The sequence below is a fragment of the Leopardus geoffroyi genome, chromosome D1 (assembly GCF_018350155.1).
Source record: "Leopardus geoffroyi isolate Oge1 chromosome D1, O.geoffroyi_Oge1_pat1.0, whole genome shotgun sequence".
Taxonomy (NCBI): Eukaryota; Metazoa; Chordata; class Mammalia; order Carnivora; family Felidae; genus Leopardus; species Leopardus geoffroyi.
Window position 1 is genome coordinate 85999946 of NC_059329.1, and position 20626 is coordinate 86020571.

A 20626-nucleotide genomic window follows, 5' to 3' on the forward strand; every position below is an offset into this window, starting at 1 on the left:
AAATCAGATAGTAAGTCCTCCAACTGTTCTTTTTCAAATTTGTTGGACTATTCTAGGAACTTTGGATTTTTATGTAAATTTCAGAATTAGCTTATCAGTTTCTCCAAAAATCTTATGGGGTTTGCATTGGAATTCCATTAAAACTATAGATCAGTTTAGAAAGATTTGAGTCTTGTATTCCCTGTACAGGATATACTTCTCTATTTATTTAGGCTTTCTTTACTTACTCTCAGAATATTTTATACTTTTCATTGTGGGGCTAATTCATGCACATATATTGTCAGATTTCTCCAAAATATTTCATGGTTTTTTCAACTGATCATAAATGGAATTTTTAAAATTTCAATTTCTAAAGTAAGATTTTAATATTTTGAAGTGTTTTGCAATTTGTTTTTTGGAATAGCATGTGGTTTATCTTGGTGTACATTCTAGATGCACTAAAGAATGTATATTCCAGAAGCAGTGCTATCAACAATAGCCAAATTATGGGAAGAGCCCAAATGTCCATCAACTGATGAATGGATTAAGAGGATGTGGCGTGTGTGTGTGTGTGTGTGTGTGTGTGTGTGTGTGTGTGTATATATATATATATATATATATATATATATATATATATAATGGAATACTACTCAGCAATGAAAAAGAATGAAATCTCTTGCCATTTGCAACAATGTAGATGTATCTGGAGGATATTATGCTAAGCAAAATAAGTCAGTCAGAGAAAGACATATCATATGATTTTACTCATATGTGGAATTTGAGAAACAGATGAATATAGGGGAAGAGAAGGAAAAATTAGATAAAAACAGAGAGGGAGGCAAACCATAAGAGACTCCAAATACAGAGAACAAACAGGGTTGATGGGAGTGGGGTAATTGGTGATGGGCATTAAGAAGGGCACTTGTTGGGATGAGCACTGGGTGTTATATGTAAGAGATGAATCACTTGGTTCTACTCCTAAAGCCCAGACTACACGGTATGTTAACTAACGAGAATAAAAAAAAAAAAAAAAGTGTATATTCTGGAACTGTATATTATCTAATTCAAAGTGGTTGATAAGGTTCAAATTTTCTATTTTCTAAATGATTTTTCTCTTTAGCTGTTCTGCCAGTTACTAAGAAATGTATGATAAAATCTCCAAATTGAACTTATGTCTGTCTTTACTTAGTTCTGTCAGTTTTGCTTTAAACAGTTGTATTTTTTTCAGAAATTCAAAGGAACAATTTATCCACACACATCTATGCACATAAGTACATATATACATGATCACAGAGTGTTATAATTTCTTACATATCTGTCATTATTTATATTCTTTATTCCTTCTGTAAATGCAGTTTAACGTGTTGTGTAATTTTCCTTTAGCTTTTAGGTCCTGTAGTACAAGTCTGCTGTCCTATCTGAAAATAGTATTTCACCTCAGTTGTTGAATGTGTTTTACACATTGATAATTTTTTATTACTTGTTTCTCTTTCAACTCTTATAATATATAATTACCATATCCTCCAGCCTTTGTTGTTTCAGATGAAAAATCACTTGTTGATTTTATCATTGTGCCTCTGTATGTCATATGTCATTTCTCCCTGCTGCTTCTAAGATTTAACCATGGTATACTTAGATTTGGGGAGTTTTTTGGGGTTTTTTTTTTTTTTTTTTTTTTTTGCATTTATCCTAGGAGAGGCTTCTTATACTTCTTAGATTTGTAACTGAATATTTGATCAAATAGAAAATTTAAATACTGTTTCTGTTTCTTATTGTCTCCCAGTGACTAGGACTCATGTTTTGGACTGCTCTGTATTGTTCCACATCTCTGAGGTTCTGTTCGATTTTCTTAATTTTTTTCCTTGTTCTTCAGATTTCATCATTTCTGTTGATCTCCCTTCAGATGTACTGATTGTCTTTTTTCCTTCCTTCATCTCCAATCTACTCATGAAATCACAAATAAGTTTTTCCTATAAGGAATAATAATTTTAAGCTCTAAATTTTCTGTCATTCATGTGTATAGTTTCTCGTCCTTTTTCGATATTCCTTTTCTGTTCACTTATTGATATATTTTCCTTTAATACTTTTAATGCATTTTACTTTGAGTCAGTTTCTGTAGGTTGTGTTTTCCTTAGTATGGATCACATTCAGTAATTTTTGGTTGAAATCTTCACACTGTAAAAAATGCATTGATTATGAATTCTATTCTGTTTTCCTGAGGATTTCAGGTTTTTTGTTTTAATAGACAGTTAATTTGCCTGATCTTAAATTAACTCTCATTTCAATATATTGTGCAGCAGATAGTATCTCTGCTCGATTTTCCAGATTTTAGGTTTTGCTTTTTTAACTTGGTCACACAGGGCTGTCTCTTACAATCAGAATTTAGAAGAGAACCAAATATTTGTACAGAATTTATACTCAGATTTGGGGGCTCACACTTTCTATGGTTCTCAGCCCTGAGTTTTGTCCTCTGCCACCTCAAGTCAGTGAGACTTCAGCTTTCTTTAATACAAGATTCTGCTCTCAGGTGGGGAAATAAATGCCTTCAGGGGAGCATTAAATTTGTAAATCTCACATGATTTAATTGTCTTTCAAGTTTATCCTGTTCTCTCTTTCCTACTTAACTGTTTCTTTCTCCCTCTCATGCATAGATAATAGATGGCTTAGAGGTCAACCAGGGATTTGGGCACATTTGATAACATTTGCGGAACTCTTACTTCAAGGATTTTTCCCTTAAACTTTCAGCTGTTTTCTGAACTCTGCATTCTGCTATCTCAAGCTGGAAAGGATTTGAATTAAAGCTGCCAGAGCTAAGGGAGGTTAAGAACACTTTTAAGCAAAAAAGCCAGAAATTAGAAATTCTTACATGTCATGATCACAGTCTTTCAAAAGGAAACTGCTGTGGTTTCTGTCTGTTTTTCGTTGCTTTCCAATGCCTTCAAATATTTTTTAATGATTTTTTTTCAGGTTTTATAATTGTAGCTGCAAGAGGCTTTGCACAGTGCTAACATTACCACAAATTCAAACTTTCTTAGGAATATTTTTTAATAATGAGACACCTGGGTGGCTCAGTTGATTAGGAATATTTTTTAATAGTGTGGGTTTTACAGATATTAACAATGCCTGACATATTACAGGAACTCAATTAATATTTGTTGAATAAATTAATCATGGCTTCTCTTTTTTTAGATAATGCAATAAATTTACCTTTGTCTCTGGTTTTGTGTTGTCTTCAAAGTATTAAAGGAAAGAAGACTGATATAAAAATGTAGGCATGTAGCTATCAGTAATATTAAGAAAACAAAGATATACTCAAGTTGTTTATATTATGTCACAAAATCACAGAAATATTAACACATTTCTGTCAAACCTGACACATCATTTTTTCATAAAAATTCAGAAAGAAGGGAGTTTGAAGGAATAATGAAAGGTAAAAGGACTGTTTACTAGGAAATCATTTAGTACAAATTTAAGAACTCTCAACTGAAAATCTTCAATTTTAAATTGCTATTGGATATAAAGCCTAAAACACAAATGTAGAAGTAATACTATTTTTACAAATTTTATAAATACTAATTTTCAGGCTACATACACTAAGTGCTTAATTGTTGTGACATGTAAGAAATTAAGTGTGAGTTTACAAACTGATTGGTAGATAAGAATAGCCATTTTAATGTTTCTTTTCTTTTGAGAGGGAGAGAGAGAGAGCACAAACGGAGGAGGGACAGACAGAGAAAAGGAGGCACAGAATCTGAATCAGGCTCCAGGCTCTGAGCTGTCAGTGCAGAGCCAACACTGGACTCGAACTCACAAACTGTGAGATCATGACCTGAGCCAAAGTTGGATGCTTAACCAACTAAACTACCCAGGCACACCAAGAATAGCCATTTTAGAGGTGCAATGCCTAAAAAAAAAAAATCTTAGTTAAGACAAAAATATCTGTGATTTCCTTGCTATAAGCATACATAATCCTCTAAATTTTGTGGATATCAGAAGTGGTACAATAGATTGAGAAAAATTTTGGAATCAGACTATATTAAAAGGACTCACTTCTCATTGACCACCTAGATAAATAAGTCTCTTAGTCTATCTAACTGTACTTTAAGAAGACAGTTATTACCCCACCTCATATACTTGTTTTAAGGAGAAAAATTACAAGAATGTCTGAGTATGCTTGGTATATGATAGGATTCTGACTATATTTTTTTCTTTTTTACAGAAGAGGATAAATATAATATTTATTCTTCTTTGCTCTTCAAGTATTTCCTGGCAGAAGGAATCATCAATGGGCATACTTTGTTGGTTGCATCTGCAAAAGAAGACCCAGCTGATATTTTACAGGTACAGGATATACTATTCTTTCATGAAAAATAGTGCTTATATATATGTAAACAAAATATATGTTTGTATATATACAAACTGTATTTAAATCCATTAATGGGAACATACATATATTTTATTCTCTTAAAATTTATTTGAACATGTAGTTTCATTTAAAAATTTTTTTTAATGTTTATTTTTGAGACAGAGAGAGACAGAACATGAGCAGGGGAGGGGCAGAGAGAGAAGGAAACACAGAATCTGAAGCAGGCTCAGGCTCTGAGCTGTCAGCACAGAGCCCGACACGGGGCTTGAACTCACAAACCATGAGATCATGACCTGAGCCGAAGTTGGTTGCTCAACCAACTGAGCCACCCAGGTGCCCCCCCTTTTTTTTTTAATTAAATTTTCTTTTTATGTTTGTTTATTTTTGAGACAGAGAGAAACACATGTAGTTTCATTTTTAAATTAATGTTCTCAGACAATTTTTTAACTTAAAATTGATATTGGCAGTGGGAAAAATAATAATAAGCTACTAAAAACTGAAATACATAAAATTATTGCTATACTATAGTCATGAAAATAAGATAACTCTGTAAAAAGTTAGGTAAAGAAAACAACAGCAGAATATTATCAGATATTAAATACCAGTATTCTAAAGATGTAAATCAGAAGAAAGATACAGAAATTAGAAGTACTCATTTATTGGGTGCCTCGGTGGCTCAGTCGGTTAAGTGGGTGATTTTGACTCAGGTCATGAGCTCACTATTTGTGAGTTCAAGCCCCATACCGGGCTCTGTGCTGACAGCTCAGAGCCTGTAGCCTGTTTCAGATTCTGAGTCTCCCTCTCTCTCTGCTCCTCCTCCACTCAAGCTCTGTCTCTGTTTCTCTCTCAAAATAAATAAACAGTAAAAAATTAAAAAAAAAAAAAAAACCTAGGAAAAAAGTACTCATCTATTAATATTATTTTGCTTTGAAAATAACAGAAATTATTCTTTTCCAAGAAACAAGTAATAAGATATGTGGTCAATGTACTATATCTTTTTAAAACCAAAGCACACTTTAAAATTCAAAGAGGACAATATATATATATATACCCAGGACAATATATATATATATATATATATATATATATATATATATATATATTTATATATTTCATATATCTTTTATATTTCTTTCATTTTTTAATATGTAATAATAAAATAGTTGGATTTAAAAGGATAATATGCCATTCTCATTTTTGTATTAAAAAATTATAGGGGCGCCTGGGTGGCGCAGTCGGTTAAGCATCCGACTTCAGCCAGGTCACGATCTCGCGGTCCGTGAGTTCGAGCCCCGCGTCGGGCTCTGGGCTGATGGCTCAGAGCCTGGAGCCTGCTTCCGATTCTGTGTTTCCCTCTCTCTCTGCCCCTTCCCCGTTCATGCTCTATCTCTCTCTGTCTCAAAAATAAATAAACGTTAAAAAATTAAAAAAAAAAAAAATTATAAAAAATATTGTTTTCAGCCTGCATACCCTTAATGTGGTCTAGTTAGTTTTCACAAGTTTAGAATAGACTGAATTAAAAATTTATGCCTATACAAATTGTAACTATTTATAATCTTCATAACACCAACATGTAGACAAAGTTTGTAGTGTATCACTGAGAAGAACAAATGAACTATTTAAAATGAGAAGTTGAGGAGTAACATAGATAAGTAGGTTTTCCTACATAATATTCAGTCAGGATTTCAGTGTTCCCAACTCTATTAGAGTTATATAAGAGTCATTTGTATTAAACAGTCCGAAAATGAATGACCAAAACAAAGGCATTAATAGTATTTAGAGATACACCATGGGTCAGTGCCGGGGGGGGGGGGGGGGGGGGGGATGGGGAGGTAGAGTGGGGAATGCTGTAATTGCTTAGTTTTAATTTTATGATGTATGCTTGGGAATTTCTGGAACCTATAACCAAGACAAATATTGCTGGTACAAGAAAAGGGAAAAGAAAATCTTAGAGACCATAATTATCTTAAAACTGTGTATAACTAAAAGACAAGTAAAGGATAAAAAGCCCCATCAGCTGCCTAAGATATATTATATAACCACCCAGCAATTTATCCATCATCCTTTGAAAACATATTCATGCCTATTGTAGTCAAAGCTCCTTCAGGAAGTCAGCATTAAGATGTAATGTTGAAAAATTACACCCCTTAGAAAATCCTATAGAACAATATACATGATGTTGTTAAAGCTTTTAAAAACACATTGGTAAGTATTTTTCAGTTAACTTTTTTTATCTAAGAGAATGTTCGTAATCATCTCAAATACAGTGATAAGTATTCTCTGAAATTTTTCTATGGAATGTTTTGTAAAATAGCAAAAATTAGATTTTTAAGTTAAAATATTTGTGCTTATCAGTAGGTAGGCTGATTTTTTTAGAAATAAAAAATATATTCACACACGTACATACATAATTTCTTTAGAACTTGAAAATGCTGCATTTTTCTATTACATACTTTGCATAATTTTAAACAATATATGTTAATATTTATAATGTGATTTTCAGAAGTAAAATTAAATGCTATTTCTTAATATACTAAGGTGAGTGTTAAAGCTTAATTCAAATACTTTTAGTGACGACATGCCTGTATTGATTATATTCATGCAGGAAGAGATGTCTAATATCTAGAACAAAGGGTTAATTCCAGACTTATGGCATTAACTTTTTGAATTATATGTTTTATACATTATGCACAATCCAAAATCTACTACAGTTAGAATAAAGAGGGAGGCTAGGATGATTTTAGGAGCTTAAATGTTTTACTTTTTAATATGCATTCAAGATAAATAATGGTTATAGGCAGGAATATCGATAACTTATCTTGATGTTTACTAAAGGTTTACAGAACATATTTTTTAACATCAAACATACTAATAAGCAAATAGTCCATATTTAAAATCAATTATTATGAAAGTACCCATATCTAACATAGACAAAGTCTTTCATAATTGAAAATGAATTACCTTATATTAACCCATGAATCCTGGAATAAGTAACAGTTTATTTAAAATAAACCATATAAGGGGCACCTAGGTGGCTCAGTTGGTTAAGCATCTGACTCTTGATTTCAGCTCAGGTCAGGATCTCATGGTTCCCAGGTTTGAGCCCGTGTTGGGCTCTACACTGACAGCACGGAGCCTATTTGGGATTCTCTGTCTCCCTTTCTTTCGCACCTTCCTGTTTGAGCACTTGCACATGTGCTCTCTCTCAAAATAACTTTAATAAAAAATAAATTGGGGCTCCTGGGTGGCTCAGTTGGTTAAGCATCTGACTTCAGCTCAGGTCATGATCTTGTGGTTCGTGAGTTCCAGCCCCATGTCGGGCTCTGTGCTGACAGCTCAGAGCCTGGAGCCTGTTTCGGATTCTGTGTCTCCCTCTCTCTCTGTCCCTCCCCCCTTCCTCTCTCTCTCTCTCTCTCTCTCTCTCAAAAAAAAAAAATTAAAAAAATTAAAAAGAAAATAAACTGTCATATTAGATGAATTAATATAGCAACAAAGTATTTAGTATTGAAGTATGAAAATTTAGACTTATATCTTCAGAATTCTTTTTTTCTGCACTTTAAATCTGTAAGTAAAAATCAGAATATCTCAATAATTTAGAGCATTTTTACATATCCCAAATATTAGTCTGTTACCCAAATAATGAACTCATTTATTAAGATTTTATTTATTGTACCTTGTATCTTTTGCTTTATTTTTTGTTTGTTTTTTTAAGTTTATTGATTTATTTTGGGAGAGAGAGCAAGCAGCATGGGGGCAGAGAGAGAGAGAGAGAGAAACAGAGAGAGAATCCCAAGCAGGTTCCATGCTGTCAGTGCAGAGCCCGACATGGGGCTTGAACTCATGAACCATGAGATCATGACCTGAGCTGAAATGAAGAGTCAGAGGCTTAACCAACTGAGCCACCCAGGTGCCCCTGGTTTTTTGGTTTTTGATTGAGAAAAGATATATTAATTGATTTAGAATTTGGGGCACCTGGTGCCTGAGTGGCTCAGTTGGTTAAGCATCTGACTTTGGCTCAGGTCATGATCTCACAGTTCGTGGGTTCAAACCCTGCATTGGGTTCTGTGCTGACAGCTCAGAGCCTGGAGCCTGCTTCAGATTCTGTGTCTCCCTCTCTCTCTGTCCCTCCCCTGTTCGTGATTGCTTACTCACTCTCTCATGCGTGCACACAAAAATGAGTAAACATTAAAAAAATTTTTTTTAAAAAGAATTTGGGGCCCCTGGGTGGCTCAGTTGGTTAAGTGTCTGACTCTAGATTTCAGCTCAGGTCATGATCTCATAGTTCATGAGTTCGAGCCCCACTTCACGATGACAGCATGAGGTCTGGTTGAGATTCTTTCTCCCTCTCTCCCTGCCCCTCCCCCATGCACGTGTTCTCTCTCTCTCTCTCTCTCTCTCTCTCTCTCTCTCTCTCTGTCTCTCTCTCTCTCTGTCTCTCTCAAAAATAAATAAATAACTTTAAAAGAAAAAGAGTTAGATGAAATAGTATTATTTGTTAAACAGTAAGTTTGAATTACCATTAAAAAGGTTTCCTTTCCTTATGTCAATTTGGTGTTAAGTCTATATTTAACATCCATCTCTCATTAACTGATCATGGAACAAGATTTAGAAGTCTGAATCCAGTGAGTGGTTAGTTGTTTGCTTTTAGTACATTATTGTACAGGCTGAGCTTTCTGAGTAAATAGAATAGAAAAATATTTCAGATCCGACTTTTCTTTCCTTATTCTGTCAAAAATTGGGATAGCTGTAAGAATAAAGTAAAAAAAAGTACCCCTTGTTTGGCCATATACACTACTGAACATTTTTTTATTATACTTATCTTCAAAGTTGTAGTTTTATAATGTTCAGAACAAAAGTAATATGTTATGTTATATATAATTAAAAAAACTTTTTTGGCCCTTCTGTCATTCTACTTTGTAAACTTTATGCATGCTCAATATCTTATAAATAACATATCTTCACACACATTTTTACTTTTTCTAGCCTGTATAATATGTGTTTTATTTCCTATCAAAAGTATTTTATTACTGTGTATCTTCTGTTCATAGTATAAATACACATAAATGAAGAGCCCTTTAAAGGCAGAGCTATAATCAGAATATGTTCCCTTCATTTCTTTGTCTTTGATTTGTTCAGAAAACTACCATGTTATCTATATGCTTTTCAGTGCTTACAACTCTGAAGTGCTAGTTGAGCCAGAAATTTGCTGTTTGACCCCAGGGATTTTTTTCCCCCTAGCTACTTGTGAGAGCTTATTTAAAATTCTAAGTTCTCCCCTGGCAGCCACAGTTAGAGCTTCTTTGGCAAACTAAAAAGACTAAGAAAAATCATGCAAAGGCTCAGTACTGCTTCCAGTGACCTACATTTGTAGCCAGCTTTTAAAAGATGGCATGTGCCTTATTTTCCAACAAAAAAATGAAAGATAAGATCAAAGAATAAAGGAGAATAAACCCACCTCTCTGTCACTAGCCAGTAAAAACCATTTCTGATACAACATTAAATTAAACACAAAGTTCACTTTGATATTTGTGCATCACCAACATAAGAAAGGAAATTTGCATGCAGAAAAGTAGCCTAAGTCATACAGCAAAAATGCCATATTCTTTGATAGGATATTTATCCTCAGAAGGTGAAATACATTTGGGATATGAGCTTAGATTTTAATTTCTGTGATGCTACTTAACTAGCTGCAGGACTTTACACAAGTCACTTAACCCTTCACATTAAGATAGAGATAGTTCCCTGGTTACCTTATTCTGGAATGCCAAATTAAAAATGAAATATCAGGAGTTTTGCTTTTGAAATCTTAAAGAACTTCCTCCAGGCCTCACATTTACTTTTAAAAATTTTATTTTGAACTCCTAAAAAATATGGTTGTGGATACTTCATGGTTATTGTCATGCCTAAATGTTAAAATCTTAGAACCATTATATAGTACTTTCCATTCTTTGAAAAGCCACACAAAGTGAGAATTAGGAATATTAAAAATAGAGTTCATTTGTCCTCTGAATACTTTTTCTGAAAACATAGAAGAGAAAGTATTTAATCCTTTTAGAAGGGATAAATGACTTCAAATTCTGAAAACCAGAGCCATTGAAACTTAAAAAAAATACTCATCAGCTCCCCAAATTAACATGTTGCCCCATGAAATAAAATGTTAAAAGATCCCATGAAAGGAGAAAGGCAGCGCACCTTCAAGGGTCAAAGATTAAATAGATGGTCTTTGAAGATTTATTATGCACAAAGGGATAACTTTACTGTGTGAAAACCCCAAAGAGGACAGAGCTATCTCTCCAGCTAATGTTGGGATGATTCTTTCAGTGGCCAGTGTTTCCTTCCTAAAATTTTGTTTTGTTCATCAGAAACCAACAGGCAATTGCAGAAAGTGACCTTAGTACAGCACAGCCATCTTTTTGTATTATGTCATATTAGTGAAATCAGAGGCATTTGAAATGCACTTACCACTTTTTATAAAAGTTTTTTACAGTTCGTGTGTGTGTATGTGTGTGTGTCTAAGTCTGTGCTAGATTTCGAAAACAGGGTGGATGGTATTAAAGACTTAAATTGGAAGTACAAAAGAAATCTGAGACTATGAAACATCTTACCTTTATACTTCTTAAAACAGATTATAACAGGGTACTATAGAATTTTAAAAACCTATTTGTGCGTTTATCCAGTTGCCTCTACTTTCCAGTACTCAATGAGCAGAAAGAGAATCATTTTGTTCTATTAACACCAAGGGTATAACACAAAATAATGTTCAAATTTAATCAAAATAAAGTGATATCCAGTGTCATTTAGTGCATCACAATGTACTAAGGATTTTTGTGACCTCTTCCCTAAACCGGGTTCATTTTGGAAAAATAAAAGAATATGTCATCAAACAAATAAAACCAGTCCCGTGTGTGCTCCTGAGCTGGGAATATAACTGATCTGGACCTCTTAAATAAAGACAATGCCTGATTCCATTATTAATTGTGAGATATCTTTGACAGCAGATATCCCTGAAATTTTAGAATATTTCTTTACAACCTTGTAAAAATTCTATGACTTCAATTTAATAAATAATTATGTTAAGATTACTGTCACTATCTTAACTTTTACAATAACTATAAATATTTAATTATATCAGGTTTTCAGAAATTACTTTATGTTCAATAAGGACACTTCATACTTACGGGAATTATATCGAAATCCTTTTCAGCATAAGAATCCTTCTATAACTCAAGTAATTATTGCATAATCTGTTTACTTAGTATAGATTTTCATACATCATTTATTTTAAGAAAGCAAGTTAATATATACCCTTATATAGTAAGCATTTACTAAAGGGAATTATTGCACATCGTCTCATTAATTAAACCTGTTAAAATCAATGATTAAGTAAAGAGTTTGGTCTAGCTTTTAAAACATTTCACAAAATGTATTTTAATCAAGGTATTACAAGGACAGCATCATTTACCATTCATTTTCTTTCTGTAACTAGGGATATAGATATAAAGATATAGTAATACACACCCACACACACACACACACATATATATATATATATACATCCCACACACAAAATATATACATAATACGTATACACACACACACACACGCAGAAAGTCACATGTTTTTTTTTGTTTGGTTTGTTTTGTTTGTTTGTTTTTTTTCAACGTTTATTTATTTTTGGGACAGAGAGAGACAGAGCATGAACGGGGGAGGGGCAGAGAGAGAGGGAGACACAGAATCGGAAACAGGCTCCGGGCTCTGAGCCATCAGCCCAGAGCCCGACGCGGGGCTCGAACTCACGGACCGTGAGATCGTGACCTGGCGAAGTCGGACGCTTAACCAACTGCGCCACCCAGGCGCCACATGTTTTTAATAATGCTAGTTACCTAATTAGTAGCTCTATTCACTTTAACTTATATTATCTCTCTCAGTGTGAGTTTTGTTGATTATTCACTTTAACTTATATTATCTCTCTCAGTATGAGCCAGATTAAACATTGATAGCATTTGCTATATGAACTTTATTTTGTAAAGGAACTCAAAAAGGAAAACTCCAATTTTTATGGCTAGAAATATTAATAGATAGCAACAGTGTATCCTTGTCTCTCTATAAACAAAAACATGGAATTTTTATTTATTTTATTTACTTAAGTTTTTTTTTTCTTAAGAAGCTTGTCAACTAAGGAGAAGTTTTGAAGGAATATGTATTATAGCTTTTACATTTTGATATATGAAATACATAAATTCTGTATCTAAGTTGATATATTGAAGAAAATTGATAAAATTATCATAGACCTCATAGAGACTTCTTCCTAACAGCTTAACAGTTTTGATTTTTATATATGTTAGAAAATAATTGTGGAAGCCAATAATACCACAATGCCAAAAAATACAGTGCATTTCCCTTTAAAGTTTTTTTTTAAGTGAGTGCCTTGGTCAAGACTTGGAGTGCTGTTGATTTTTGCAGGCACATTGCTAGGACCTGAATCAAGAATTTAAAGTTGCCTGTACTTCATTTTCCTAACCTCACTGCTAAATAGCAGTAGAACTCAGGGATTAATTACATGTCTGAATTGCTTCAAAATCCTTCTATGACTGGAGCTCTTAAAAATGTGATGGTTTAAAAGGTATATTTTGAAATAATTAGATTATAATTTGCATTTAAAGAAAGTATTATTTTTTTTTTTACTGACTTTACCCTTTCCCTTTACTTCTGAATACTTCTGATGTAGACTTCCATTTCCTTTTCTTCATGTTATCCTTCTCCTTCCCTCTATCTTAGTGAAGAAAATTGAGTTTTTCCAATCTTCTCAATATAGTTCTTGTTTATATGTGAAAGAGAAATGTGATAAGGATCTGTGGAAAAGCATTGAGAACACTACTCTTAACCTAGTGGTTTCATTTTCTGTTTTTCAATTCATGTAATTGATGCAGTTGTCAAATTAAAAGCATCATTTTTGTCAGTAGCTTAATTTGCGAGTTTAGTTAAAATAATATTTGTATATTAATGTGAAAGTATTTTCACCTTTTCTTCTTGTAATATCAGTAATTGTTCCCTCTTTATATACAACAGAAAAAAATATATATATATATATATAAATTGCACCAAGATGTTCCCTGTACTGAATTTGATTTGAAATATGGATGGAAATAATTCACTAAATACTAATCTTAAAATCCATGAGTTTAAAAACATTTTTCATATAACATCAGCTATATACCTACAGGCCTTTGACTTATTCCATGCAATCTACATTTCTGAATGCTTTTAACCATTAAAGTAACCTCTCCCATATTTTTAAATATTGAAACAGAGATAATGTGGAGAACTCATCTTTACTAGATGGATACTCAGCCTGGATATTTAGAGTACTCTTGTATTCAGATGATGATAATCAGTCAATAATATCTTTGAATTTGTTTCTCTTTCTAACTTTCAGAAAATAAATGTTCCCCAACTCCCCCGAAATCAACAAAGTAATATACTTACTGATACAATATAATATACTTACTGATACATGGATAATGCTTAAGTAGTATTAATTATACAGTTACCAAAACCTGCAAGGATCAAAAGATTTTATTTTTAAGAAGGATTTCTCATGCTGCATGGATTATGTTGCTACATAATAGCTCAGTAGTACTTCTGCTGAATTGTAAAATAGCTTAGAGAGGAGTATGATGCCCATAGTTGGTGTAATGCATTGGTAATTAAGAGGGTGGGAGGTTAAGCTTCATTAACTGCTGAGGGATTGTATCTTGGGTTTTATTATGCCCTAGAGAACATAAAAAGTGAGAAGGGTCAAACTGTTGGAATCAGATTTTGCTTGTGCATCTGCCAAAACAAAGACCACAAAATAATATACCAGTAAGCACAGAATGGCATGAATTGAAAAGGGAAGAAATATATTTACAGCATCTTATGGCTAAGGATAAATGTTTCTGCTGAAAAAAAATAAATACCCCTAATTACTGGAGTATATTTTGGTATTGGAAGTTTATAATAATTTGGTTTCATATAAGTTTTTGTTAAAGTAGAATAAGCAGTTGTTTTTGTCCAAAGGTAGTGCCAATTTCTTTATTCATGTTAATTTTCCAACATGATTCATCTGATTAAGAGAGAGAAATTTTATACTTTTCATTCCTATCTTCTGTGTAGACCATACGAAGCTTGCTTTTCATTTTTACTTATTCCTGATCCTTGCTACCAAATGTATGGTCACTGTAAGCACCGTACTCTATAAAAGAACCAAAAATCTGATATTCTTTCTTTTAAGAAACAAGAGTATAACAATCATGAAACGTGTTCTGTTGGTGCTCTGAGTTAGAAATCAAAGACTGGTGATTCAAAAGCATAGGGGAGAATCTTGATCTTTGATTACAGCTGTAATCATTGAATATTTAAGAGCTTATTCTTAGCATTCTCTTGTAAGACAGATTTTATCAAAACATTAAATAAACTTTTTGTTTGATTAGATATAGACACTGCAACAAATAGTGTAGATTATAGCAGTCATCATCTCTGATAGGGTCAAGGAATCACCATGAGCAGGTTAGGTGATGGCATACTTCAAAAAAAAAAATTTAGGGCTTACAAATGTAACAACATACTAAATACAAACTCTTACAGAACAAATTTCAGAATATTGGAAGATTAAAAAACATCTGAATAATCGGGGCACCTGACTGGCTCAGTCTGTGGAGCATATGACTCTTAATCTTAGGGTCATGAGTTCAAGCCCCACATTGGGTGTAGAGCTTACTTAAAAGAAATCCTCTTTTTCCCCCAAATATCGGTTTTGGTATATGTTTAAATAATTCAGTTTTCATTTGAATTCTGAATATCAGTATTGAAACCAGTAAGACCAAATTTTTATATAATGGATTTTTTTTGTCAGAGGATTATATAGGATGATCTAACACTATTACCTTAGACTTGAGTTCTTGAGTTCACCACACGTAAAAACCACACAACTCTTAATTTGCGTTGACCAGTTTTTTTATTTTCTGCTATTTTTGTTCAGATTTCTGGCTAAAAGAATAATGCAAATACTGAAGAGTTACCAAGTGTTCACATAGGTCTAGCTAGGTAAATTACTAGCATGACTTTTTCACACCATGTTGTGTTAAAAGTTTTTTATATATTGTTGGAAGGCTTAAAAATGGAGATGCTAGGCACCTGGGTGGCTCAGTCAGTTAAGTGTCTGACTTCAGGTCAGGTCATGATCTCACAGTTCGTGAGTTCGAGCCCTACATGGGGCTCTATGCTGACAGCCTGCAGTCTGTTTCAGATTCTGTGTCTCCTCTCTCTCTGCCCCTCCCCCACTTGCATACTCTCTCTGTCTCTCTCTCTCTCTCAATCTCTCTCTCTCAAAAATAAACATTAATTTTTTTTTTCAAAAAAATGGAGATGCTAAAGGAATTTTGGCCCACTTACTAAAGAAATAACCATATTTTATCAAATCTGAGATGCCACTGACCACAAGATGCATCACTTTTATGTACCACTGAGACAAAAACACTGCCAAATAAACTAAAACAGAATGTGTTCTTTTAACTTAGGGTTTCTATTTAATTATTTTCAAGTTTTCTTAGACTTTTTTAAAAATCATATCACACTTATACCTAAAAAAGATAAGCATAATGTAACTTACTCATAAAACTTCACATTCATATTACTATAATGAATTACTTTCTTCTTTATAGTCATTGGCCATTACCAGTTTTTCACATGATACTGTTTTCTGTGTCATCAAGAACACTGGTGATACAGCATTTCTTATTAAATGCTCCTCTTTTTTTCCCAGATTTTATTCTAAAACAATGCCATCCATCAGATGACTTTCCCAAAAAGTATCAAAGGAGGTTTTCTGGAAAACCAGGATTCATATTCTTTTTTAATTGAGTTATATATGGATTCTTGGCTGAAACATCAAAAAATTACATTTGTCCACTTACACACTAAGAATAACAACCAAGTTCATACATACGCAGACAATGATGACTTTCTGTTTGATATAATATCAACTGTAAAATGTACCCCAATTTCATAAATAATGACAAATGAAAAAAACCCAGAATCAATGAAATGCAGTAAATGTATGCTTCAATTTTAAACCTGAGCTTTGATGTATTGGAATTACCCACTTCTCAGAACTGTCACAAATCTTAATTGTCCTTGTTTAGCCTAGTGCCACCAATTTAAAAATAATCCCCAGTTTAAAAAAAAAATAATGTTTATTTATTTTTGAGAGAGAGAGGGAGAGAGACACAGAATCTGAAGCAGGCTTCAGGTTCCTCACTGTCAGCACAGAACCGATGCCAGGCCCAAACCCATGAACTACAAGATCATGACCTGAGAGGAAGTTGGATACTTAACCCACTGAGCCACTCAGGTGCCCCAATCTCCATTTTCAATGTGTTGATGTTTTCTTGGGAATACTTCTGTGTCCCTATGAAGTTGGAACTTAACCTATGCTTCTTAAAATGTATTTCTTACCATGTATTTCACTCAGAAGTATCATGCATTCACAAGTGTTACCTTGCTCATTTGGGAAATATTCTACCAAGAGGAGAAATAATGTTAAGGAAAAAAAGAACATTCTCTCTATGTGGTTAAAAGATACTAAAGCTGATAAATCAGGAACTGGACCTTTGGTAGATGTTTTTATGGAGTTTGAAATTTTTTCTAATTTTTGTGAAATACTAACAATAAAATAAGGGGAAATAATCCAGTAATCAAGTTCTTCTAAGGAAGTGCTTTTATCCATTAAAAAGTATACCTTATTATACTGCAAGAAAATTAAGGAAACTTGCCTTTATTTATAAAATACATTTTTTTCCTCAAGAACTCTTCCACTGCATCTGGGATTGGATACATATATATACACATTTGAATTTAAAATTTTGAGAGATATACTTTATTACAAAAAAATAACACAGATGGTAGCCAAAAATTTAAACAATAATAGAATACTATTTGGCAATTAAAAAAGAAGGAAATTCTGCCATTTGTGACAATATAGATAAATCTTGTGAGCATTATGCTAAGTGAAATAAGTCAGAGAGACAAATCATGCATGATCTTACCTATATGTGGAATCTAAGAAACCAAACTCCTAAAAATAGAGAACAGATTGGTGGTTGCAAGAGGTGAGGGTGGGGGAAATGGGTGACTGTGGACAAAAGATACAAATTTTCAATTATACGATAAGTAAATCATGGGGATGTAATGTACAGCGTGGTGACTAGAGTTAACAATAGTGTAATGTATATTGGAAAGTTACCAAGAGAGATTTTAAAATTCTCATCACAAGGAAAAAAGAAAACATAGTAAGTGAGGTGATGGATATTAACTAAACTTATCGTCATCATTTTATATTATATACATACATGAAATCATTATTTTGTACACATGAAACTAATTCAATGTTATATGTCGGTTCTATTGCAATAAAACTGGGGGGAAATTGCTCCATGCTCAGTGTGGAGCCCGATGTGGGCCTTGATCTCACAACTGTGAGATCATGGCCTGAGCCTAAATCAAGAGCCAGATGCTTAGCCAGCAGAGTCACCCAGGCACCCAAGTAGTTCCTTTTTAACATTTTGAAGAATCTCTGTTTTCCATAGTGACTGTACCAATTTACATTTCCACCAGCAATGCACAGCGGTTCCTTTTTCTCTACATCCTTACCAACTTTTATCTCTTGTGTTTTTGATGACAGTCATTCTCACAGATGTGTAAAATAAAATAAACCTTTTATTTTCCGGTTGATAGAAGATATATATGTCTTCATTTTATTATTAACATATTACTAATTATTTTTATAATTTCTACCTCTTTATTGGATTCTTTTTTTAATGGCTAGATTATATCTTCAAATACTTTTTTTAGAAAAGGTTTGTGGTAGGTAAGCTTTAAATATTATATGCTTTTTAAAAAATGAGTATAGTTTGTACTTATACTTAATAGACGATTTTCCTCATGAAGAATTATAGGTTCAATATCAGTTTTCCTCATACTTTGAAGACCTTGTTCCCGTTGTCTTCTGAAATCCAGGGTTGTTGAGATATCTGCTACCCATCTATTTCTTTTTCTTTTCCTTTTTCTTTTTTTTAATGTTTATTTATTTTTGAGACAGAGAGAGACAGAGCGTGAGCATGGGAGGGACAGAGAGAGGGAGACACAGAATCTGAAAAAGGTTCCAGGCTCTGAGCTGTCAGCACAGAGCCCGATGCAGGGCTCGAACCCATGAACTGTTAGATCATGACCTGAGCTGAAGTCGGACACTTAACCAACTAAGCCACCTAGGCAGCCCCCCATCTATTTCTTTTTCATTTATAAGTAATATGTTTTCCCCCATTTTAAAGCTTGCAGGCTTTTACTTTTAACCCCCAAGTTGTGAAAGGGCATAACAATATTTTTAATGGGTCTTTTTTCCATTCAACTAGTTTAATTCTTCATACATTTTTCCAATTTGTAAAACTATGTCATCTCCATAACTGTTTAAAAACTTTGATATTTTTCAATTAAATTTTGATTATGTAATTCACAACTAGTATATAGTCTCTTTTCTACGAGTTACATCACAAATAAAGCTCAACTCATATGCCCCAAATTTCATTTAAACCCCTTCTCTCTCTCTCAAAGCAGTTAACTACTGTTAGGGGATTGGTGTGAATTCTTCCAAACAAAAACTACTACATATGTAATAAAATATACCAGTTTTATGTACAATTTGAGTAAATAGGATAAATGTATACATGGCGTAACCACCACAGTCATACACAGAACATTCCATTCCCTCAGAAATGTGCCTATTCGTACCGCTCTCCTCTTCCTACCATTTGGCCCCTGGTAGCCTCTAATCTGTTTACCATCTCTATGGTTTGCCTTTTCTAGAATTTCATATGTATGGAATCATGTGGTATATAATATTTTGTATCTGGCTTCTTTCACTTAACATAACGTTTTTCAGATTAACCATGTTTCTATGTGTATCAATAGAGTTGATTCCTTTCACTGCTTTTATTAGCCATTCACTAGTATCATGATGGACATTTGAGTGGTTTTCACTTTTTGACTATTAAATGAGGTTGCTATGAATATCCACGTATGCATCTCTATATGGACATATGTTGTTATTTCTCTTGGGTAAATACCCAGGAGATGAATTGCTGGGTCATATTGAAAGTGAATGTTCAATTCTTAAAGAAATTTCCAAACTCTTTTCTAAAACTGCTGTGCAATTTTGCATTCCTACCAGAAATGTATAAGATTTCTAATTGCCTCTTTCCTTTTTAACATTTGGCGTTATCACTTTTTAAATTTTATTTGAACAATTCTAGTCTGCACATAGTGATATTTCATTGTGCTTTTAATTTGCTTTTTGCTAATCACTAATGGTGTTGAGCATCTTTTCATGTGTTTGTTTGCCATCCATGTATCTTTTAATGAAGTGTCTGTTCAGTTCTTGTCCTATTTAATTATATTTCATCATTGATTTATATTCTGGATACGAGTCCTTTATCAGTTATGTGTGTGGCAAATATTTTTTCCCAATCTGTGGCTTGACTCTTTGTTTTCTTAGCAGTGTCTTTTGAAAAGCGTTATTTATTACTTTTATCAAGTCTGATGCCTCAGTTTTTATTTTATATTTCATGGTATATTTTTGTCCTATTTAAGAAATATTTGCAAACTTTTTTTTTAAAGGGCTAAATAGTAAACATTTTTGGCTTTGCAGGCCAAATGATCTGTATTGTAACTACTTGATTCTGCTATTGTAACAATAAAGCAGCCGTAGATAATTCTTGAGCAAATTCCAGTGAAATTTATTTACAAAAACAGGTAGCTGATTGTATTTGGCCCACAGGCCATAGTTTGTTGATCCCTAGTATACTCCCAAGTCACTAAGGTTTTCTCCTTTCTTGTTTCCTAAGAATTTGTTGTCATCCTTTCTCTATTGAATTACCTTGGCGCTTACGTAGAAAATCAATTAAATAAATATGTGTGTCTCCCTCTCAACGTTATTTTCTGTTCCATTGACCCATGTGTATGTCTTATATGGACTTCATCATTCTGTTTTTATAATGTCTTCAAATCAGGTATGTTTAAGTCCTCCAACTTTCTTCTTTTGCAAAATTGTTTTGTCTATTTTACAGCTTTTGCGCTTCCGTATTAATTCGAAATTAAACTTGTTATTTTACCTGAAAAAGTTGACTAGGATTGTTCTTTTTCTTCCCGAGTTATTTTTTCCCTCAGTCCTTTGTTTTTGATAGTTTCTGT

At 33.1% G+C, this 20626-nt stretch overlaps 1 protein-coding gene across 5 annotated transcripts in view; it reads left to right on the top strand.

Annotated features, from left to right (window-relative positions):
- Nucleotides 1-20626, top strand: part of ELP4 (elongator acetyltransferase complex subunit 4) — a 251191-nt gene that overhangs the window by 26277 nt on the left and 204288 nt on the right. For all 5 annotated transcript variants that reach the window (XM_045484854.1, XM_045484856.1, XM_045484858.1 and 2 more), the window contains exon 3: nt 4199-4320. In XM_045484854.1, the coding sequence (XP_045340810.1) occupies nt 4199-4320 (122 nt within the window). The remainder of the gene's footprint in view (nt 1-4198; nt 4321-20626) is intronic.